An 8,265-nucleotide genomic window follows, 5' to 3' on the forward strand; every position below is an offset into this window, starting at 1 on the left:
AATAACAACAATTTCGAGGATTTTTCGTAGTTTTCTCTACTTCTTCGTTGTGAAAGCTTACTAATAGTATTGAGAGTGTTTGGTGCAATAAGTTAATGGCAAAGAAATCTCTACGCATATTTCTACAATGGGGCAATAGAGACTCATTCGATGGGGATATGTGTGATGAGGAGAATGTAGCGCGCGAGTGGGGTAGGCAGAGAGTAGAGAATGAGCCCGAAAGATGGTAAGAGAGGCGATGATAGTTTAAAAGAGCAAATCTATAGTTAAACTATAGTAAAAGTCATATAGCTAAAGTATCAACAGCGTAGCGGTAGTTTTTTTTTTTTTTTCATTTTCTTTTCAACTTAACAGGAAATTCCTTTTCATGTTTTTTCAACCAACAACAACAGCATAAACATCAAATATGACAAAAACAAACGGCTATGCGCTCCCTATTCTATACTGCGAATAAATACATATATATATATAGATATAGATATATATATTCCATTGGCTTCTCGTTGGCTGTGGTTTCACTGGAGGAAAACTTTTGTTACAAACAATATCACTTTAGATTTTTGTCATTTCGTTTTGAAAACGTTGTGCTTTCTATTTCTTTTTCTAGTTTTTTTTTTTTTTTTTTTTTTTTTGCTTTTTTTGATTTCTTTTTGTTTTTTTGGTTTTTTGCAGTTTGGTGTTATTATTATTATTATTGTTGTTGTTGTTGTTGTTGTTGTTGTTGCTGTTGTTTTTGAAGCATTCGTTGTTGGGATTATGCAAAAAGTTTTTCATTAATTTCGGATATTTTTTCGCGTACTATTAAGTTCAGGCACTGCGACGAACAAAGTTTGCGCGCCATACCATTTTCAAGAGTTTACCAACGTAGTGTTAGGAACGCCAAACAATTTTGTTGTTGAGGCAACTCAGTGTGGCTATTATATCTGTTCGCACACAAAGCCATATACAAATGCTCATAAAAGTTCACATAGTACATATGCAGGCACATCATATATATATATATATATATATATATGTGTATGTTATATTTATCTCTCAAACCCGTTATATACACTCGCATACGTATATAGTATATGCTGTGGTTCACTTTGAAAAATATTTGCGGTATCGAGTAGGGAAAAAAAGAAGGAATATAAAAAGTGGGGGAAAAAAAAAACTTTTGGTTTTGTTGACATTAGTTTTATTATTTGTTATTGTGTTGCTGTAGAAATTTGTTCAAGGAATAAATTTTCAAAAAATTTTTTGTCCGCATTTATTTTACAATCGCTTCTTTGTTTTATTTAGCTTATACTTGTATACTTTCGGGTTTGCTCACATTCACTATTATCTCTCGCTTACAGCAAATAGCTGTGCATGTAAGCAGCCACATATATAAACACTACCTCATACAGATCTTGTTTGTAACCTCAACAATTTCTTTTAGTTGTTGGTTGCTGCTGCTGATAAATTCATTGGTTTTACATGTAAAACTTTCGTTTAACATTTCTTTCTTTCTTTTTTTTTTTTTTTTTGTTTGTCATATTTTTTTTTTCGTTTTTCATTTTTTCATTTTTTCTTTATATAATCCTTCTATCTATCTCCACCAGTCTGTTTCATAACATTTCACTTCCTTCCCCATCTTTAACCTTTACGAAGTTACTTACTTGCTTTTAGATGCGTGTGTGTGTGTGTATTTCGTACAATTTTTCGATGAATTTTACAGTTTTTCTGATTTCTTTTTTTTTTTTTTTTGCCTTTCTTTCATTCCTTCCACTGCTAGAAGTTTCTTGTTATAGTTTGTTATAGTTTTCCTCAATTCGAAGTTTTTTCCTTTCGTTTTTTTGTTCTTTTTTCATTTTTTGCGACCGGCTAAGGGAATTGGGTTTTACTACTGGTTTAATGTTTCCCCTGGGAAAAGTTTTGTTAAAACAATTCAACATTGAGAAATTTGTGTTTTATTGATATATCGTTAGTAAGTTTTTCATTTTTGTTTTGCTGTTAGCAAAAGAAATGCGTTTATTTCCCGTCGCTTCCTTGCATTTCTGTTAAATTCTTTGATTGCCAGAAAAATTTGCGGAAATTGGTTTTATATGAAAATAGGGATCGTTTTTTTGTTTTTGTTGCACTTGTATTAAAAGCATTTTCTTCTTCTTCTTCTTCGGCTGCTTAAGTATAGTATGTTCGAATCATTTCTTCTACATTTTTTCCCCATTCCCCCCGTTTGCAATGAATATATGGCATATGTTTCGAATTATAATAAAAATATCAAATTTCTTATGATAAGAAAGTTTTGATTGATGAAGTTTGGCTTCGCAAAATTCTTATTGCTTTCAATCGGAGAAATAATCATTACATGTAGAAACTATATGAAATGAAAATTTCGATTATATATATATGAATATATTATATATCTATACGATTGTTAGAGAGTATCCGAACCTTTAAAACAAAAAAAAAAAAAACAAAAAAAAATTATACTGGGACAAGGTCCATCATTTAATACCTTATTGTGACTTTTCAAAATAATTTGTTATATGAGAAGTGATCGAAAAAGTGGTCCGATTCGAACCAGCTTCAATAGCACCTATCCCTGAGTCAAAACAGGCCGCTGTACCAGATTTAACTGAGTCGATCGGTATAACAAAAGGTGGATCTATGTGAAGTCCTATTTGGAGTTGCATATATGCGCCTCCTTCTACCGTAAGTGATGGAGAGAAGAAAAATTCTATTTCTTACCTTGATATGACCCTAACTGCTCTTCGTTTTTTTTTCAGGTGGGTACACCTTTTTATGATTATTTGTAGGAAAGCTATAGTAAAGTTTGGTTCTTCACGAAACGAAGAAAGGTTCTTCTCGCTTGAGAAAGTTATACATAATTACAATTATAAATATAATTATATTTACAAAGGAATATTATCCATCAAAAATGCTCATCATTTTCAGAAGTTATACGTCCCATTTTGGGGACACTTCGTTCATTTTGTTGTTATGTTATGCTTGCGACCTCTCCCCATCTTTCCGTCCGTATCTGTACGTACGTTAATAAAATGAACGCGTAGCATGTCTTGCGGTTTCTAACAAGAATTCCTTATGATAGCATAATTCTTGAATATTCAAAAAATTTTTGTTCACTAACCCATAGAAAATAACAAATATCTTTCCAAATCCATCATCCTACATCATCATCCTACAATGAAGAACAATGTAGCTATTAGTTACATCATTTCATTATCTCTCGTTTGATCTTCTAATATCGTTGCGGAAATTTCAAAAACTTCATTATTTAACCGTTGCCACCTACCCGTATAGATAGTACTGCTAGAACTCTCTCTGTGAAATTAGATTATATTTCGTTGTATTTATAATAAATTTCTTCGAACGAACCGCTGGAAAGTTCTGGTGTTATACCCCAGTAAACACTCACTGAGTAAGGGTATAACACTCATCGATTGCACACGCACCCATTAGGCTACCGTCCCTTCCATTTCCAAAGCGCTTGGTTAGATTAAACTAAGAAAAAACATTTCTTCGTCAGACATGAAAACACCTTTCAAATATGGCTTCCATCAAAAACAAGCATTTTTTGATCGCTTAGAGAGAAGAAGAAATGATGCTATTTTGCTTTTGAGGGTGAGCTGCTGTTTTCGGTTGAAACCAAATCATTTACATCAGTTAGCAAAAAAGACGGTGACACATGTTTGTTGAGATTGGCCCAATATGTTATTAATGAGTAATAAACAACCAAACACTCAAACACATTGCCAAGTATTATTAGACCATTTCAGTAAAATTTCCAAACGATGAAGTAAACACTTAGCGATTAAAAAATGCAATTAGTCATTGCATACAATGCAGCCGAAGCCTTACTTTTTCTTCCAGTTTTTACATTATATATGGAATCGAATCTGAACTTGAAAGAAAGAGAAAAAAATGACAATCCTTTTAAGAAAATGTATTTACTTACAGTAAATGAAGGGTGAACATCACCTTGTGTTTTCTGCCTACTTCTCTTGTCAGCTTAAATGAATCCCCTATATATTTGAGAAAGGAATTAAGAGGATACGGCGTTAGAGAGAAGGTAGGCGCGGCTTTAAATCAAGAAGCGAAAAGCCAACTTCATGAACATAGTCGCGCACTCTAAGTGTTGGAATTTTTTAGACCTAGATTTCTTGAAAGAATCATGAGTTATTGATATCTTAATCTTGACGCAACGACGTGACATGCCCATGGAAAGGCCGCATCAAGTAAACAAATTATTTTGCAAAAATTATTCCTTCTCAACTTTTTTCTAATTAAATCTAAAGTTATACGATTTTGACAAAAGTACGTTATTATTTAAATATGTCGAAGGCTTAAAATTAATAAAATTTTTCATATTTTCGGTATATAAATTTAGAAGCATTAACCGATTTTTACTGGACTCAAAATGGGATTAATTACGTTTTAATTAAATCTCTTCTATAGCAAGCTATCATCCTTTATGGTATAAGGATATTTTAAGCTTGTGCTGAGTATACAACACCGAGAGGGAATTAAGAGAGAATCACCTTTCGTTACAGTAGTCGATTCAGAAACATTTTCTGATTAGATATAAGTTTGTCTGTCCATTCGTCCGCCAGATATCTTTCCATTTCTATTCCTCTGTTCAACTTAAGGGTCGTATTTTTGGAGATGTTTTGATGAACTTTGGAATACCGACGCGTTGCGACCCAAAGACGACCGCTATTGAAAATGGTTCGGATCACTTATTTGATCATTTGCCATATAAGTCCGTATCTTAAAAATTCGTTCTATGAATAACTGTATTTAGCGAAGTGGTGTAGGGTCTTTAGTAGTTGACCGTGTCCCATTACATTTGCTTGTTATATAAATTTAGAAAAATTAATCTTGCTTTTTTGCGCACATTACCGTTTAATTAACTTTTTTGTGGATCTCTTTTTTCTTCTTTTTAAAAGATTTGTCTTTTTTATAACCAATCGTCGAGCGTACGTACATCATACGCGTAATAAGATCTGAAGATAGTAAGGAGAGAGAAATGGGAATTGGTCATGGCCTAGGAGTTCCGTGCTATGTCGGAAAGGGCTCTACCATTACGATATGTTGAACCTTCGTAACAGACGGTCTTCGGTCAATGACGTGTTTTTTTTTGTTTATTGTCGATTTCTATTAATTATCTAATAAGGTGTGTATTGACTTTTTGAATCACTCATATAAATACATTTAAACGTTGAGATGTGCTAAGAGTTTGTAAGAAAGTTTTTCGCAGACAAATAATCGATTTTTGAGAATAAATTATATTTTTCATTGTTAGCACAGGAAAGGGTTTTAAATGACTTGCGCATAGATAGAATTGTAGTCGCAATTATCGCTTCTCTCTTTCCAACTTGGCTTGAATTTGTGGTAAACTCTTTCCCGAAAATAAAGCCAATCTTGACTGATCGATATAGTTTTAATAAAACCTATGAAAAAAATATATGAAGCCACCACCTTCATTGATATCATTGCTAATTGTCTGTTTTAATCGAAAATCAGTTTCAGTTCAGGCAAACAAAAAGTACACACTTGAAATAGAGCTATTGATGATGAGCAGCATATGACCATGAAATGAGTGACGTCAGAGCGCATTGTAAATTAAATAATGTGGTATGCAAATATTTAAGTTGAATTCAAAGCGTTTAACTTTGCGCGTACTTAGTAAGGTTTACGTTTCAAAGAAGAATGTAAATGATATATGAATGTTTCTTCTACACTCTGTTTATTCCGTTCTATAACCATTATCTTCAAGAACAACGTCTTTGTAAGGAGGTGGTGGGGTCATTGGTCTTTGTCTCTCGCTAACTGATGCTGACGATTCAGAGGAGAGAAAATCTTCAGTTTGAGTGTTTGTTTCGTCTTCTTCCCTATTGACCGCATAATTTGTTTGCCGTCCTTCAACAGGTTGTGTCAAATTTGTTAAACGATTGTTAAGCAAATTACTGCGGCTTAAGCATCTAATAAGTGTTGCGGTATTTCGATTAATGCTACGATAGTATTGGTGACGGGCCGGACGCCCAAATAACCGTGAAATAAAATTTTCATGCAAAGGACCGTCATAACGAACAACAGTTCGTTGACGATTTCTCTCACTGCGAGAAAGTCGATTATTTGCGGTTGTAATTTCACGAGCTGACTGCTCATGTCCAGGGTTTAGAGTTTCCCGGTCGTTCATTCTTCGGTTGGAGGTTTCCGGTAAATTATCTAAAAATATTTTTTAAAGTGAGATGCCATGTTTTAAACCTTAAAGAATTGTCTTAATACCTGTGACCTTGGTAGTTTTACTGAAGCAAGCCGTAATAGCCAAAGCGCAAACAATCATAGAAAGTGCTGTGGTTACGCCAACAACCAAGCCTAATAGGAAAGCAAATTTTGCATCATTTTGCTTATCACATAATTTTGTTTCACTTTTGATTTCTTCGTCATCTTCAGGAAAGATGAAACCACTTCCTTCGTTTACGGCGTTCAAATAATTCCTCCATTGTAGGGCATCGATTTCATTGGAATCTTCTTCTTGATCGTTCGAAACTGCTTCTGGTGAAATTATTTTCTCAAATTTATGCACATGATGCAATAGATTCGTATCTTTATCGACTGTACAAGAATCAATACTCAATTCGATGCCTTTATATTGCAATTGTTTTATATTCTCTTGTAGCTTTTTATTGCATTGCAAAGGATTTTCATTTATTTCCAAACGCTTTAATCCTATCAACGCATTAAATGTCTCAACCTCTAAATTAATCAATAGATTTTGACTTAAATCCAATACTTGAAGATTGGGTAAATTGCGAAAAATTTCCTTGTCTATAAAATGTAATTGAGAGTTTCTCAAGTTTAGCGAATGCAAAGAGAAACTTCGAAGCATTGAACGAGCGGGTAAAGACATCAGTTTATTGCCTTCCAAGTTCAATTTAAATAAATGGGGATTTCTTTCAAATAAACGCTCATCCAACTGTTCCAAGCGATTATATGACAAGTCCAAATCATATAATAAATAAAGATTATTAAATGTCTCCAAGGAAATGGTGTGTAAAGCATTGTGAGATAAATTGAGATATTGCAGGAAATGAAAATTCTGAAATGAGCTCAGAGAAAGGAAAAGAATAAATGCGATTTTATTTTATTTAATCTCTTTAGTTCACCATTTACCTTAAAGCAAATTTCATCCACTTGACGTATGTCATTGTAGCTTAAATCTAATATTTGCACAGAACTCGGAACATCTACAGCAGCATTGACCAGATGTTTAGCACTTTAATTAGGTAAACAATTTTTCTCACTTAATTTCATTTTACTTTGCGCAGTAATAAAATGTTATTAATTCACCTGCATGTTGCCCTATTGAGATTAATATATAAATCACATTTACAAAATCTCGGGCATTTGTATAATTTATTCTCTAATGATTTCTTAGTCAATGTTATTAATATTGTAAATAAAATAAAATATTTAAATGCATGTAAATAGCGCATGTTTTTCATTTTTCTATCGGCTTAGTTTTGAAATATTTTCACTATGTTTTACTAATTTTTCGTATGAAATTTTTTATCTTGTAATGGTTTTGCTTCTCTGTGCAGTCTATTCATGTTTAATCACAAAAATTAACTAAATTGAATTTTCGAACCCCAACGATGAGTAATTGTAATTATCTCTATCCCATAAGTAAAAAAAAGAACTACAGAAATTAAAGCGATTTAAGTGCATTTCCTGATACTGCTCTAACGTCATTTCAGTCACAGATGTAATGACTTAATAAGTCTCTATTATAACTAAATTGTAATTCTCCCTCCTATATACGGAAGATCTTCTTCCCTTTATGCGAAATTCTTTCCTTAGTCGCGTTACTTAATAAGTATCCTATGTGATGTGTGTGTGTGGCATTACCGTTGACTGGCCCACATGATTTCCGGACGGTGTCGAGCCTCTGACGATACGTATCCAAATTGCATGGCATTCTAATGATTAGTTTACAAGGTATCACTGTTTTAGTGACTCAACTTTTATAGTTTCCTGAACAATAGAAAAATCTTTACTTTACGATTAGAAAAAATACTGTTAACTATCAGCGTTGGCTTGGAAGATGTTATGGCATCTGTTGTCTGTCGAAGAAATAAGTTTACGGGTGGTTTGATAATTTAAAACAAGGTCGTAGGGACATCGATGATGATGAAAGCTATGGTCATCCGACTTCGTAGTTGATGCATTTAAAATATCAAAAGGCAGCGTATTTAATATTTTGCATGACTGCTT

General features: G+C 33.1%; 1 protein-coding gene across 1 annotated transcript; it reads right to left on the bottom strand.

The window, feature by feature from the left end:
- Positions 1-2,760: 2,760 nt before the first annotated feature.
- On the bottom strand, positions 2,761-7,490 carry LOC119633109 (MDIS1-interacting receptor like kinase 2). The gene is made up of 4 exons (XM_038026355.1): positions 7,342-7,490; positions 7,165-7,267; positions 6,277-7,090; positions 2,761-6,216 (listed from the first exon to the last, which is right to left on the bottom strand). Exons 1-4 carry the CDS (start codon positions 7,485-7,487, stop codon positions 5,735-5,737), a joined length of 1,545 nt encoding a protein of 514 aa, XP_037882283.1. The 5' UTR covers positions 7,488-7,490; the 3' UTR covers positions 2,761-5,734.
- Between the last annotated feature and the right edge of the window lie 775 nt (positions 7,491-8,265).

Source organism: Glossina fuscipes, unplaced genomic scaffold (genome assembly GCF_014805625.2).
Source record: "Glossina fuscipes isolate IAEA_lab_2018 unplaced genomic scaffold, Yale_Gfus_2 2, whole genome shotgun sequence".
Lineage (NCBI taxonomy): Eukaryota > Metazoa > Arthropoda > Insecta > Diptera > Glossinidae > Glossina > Glossina fuscipes.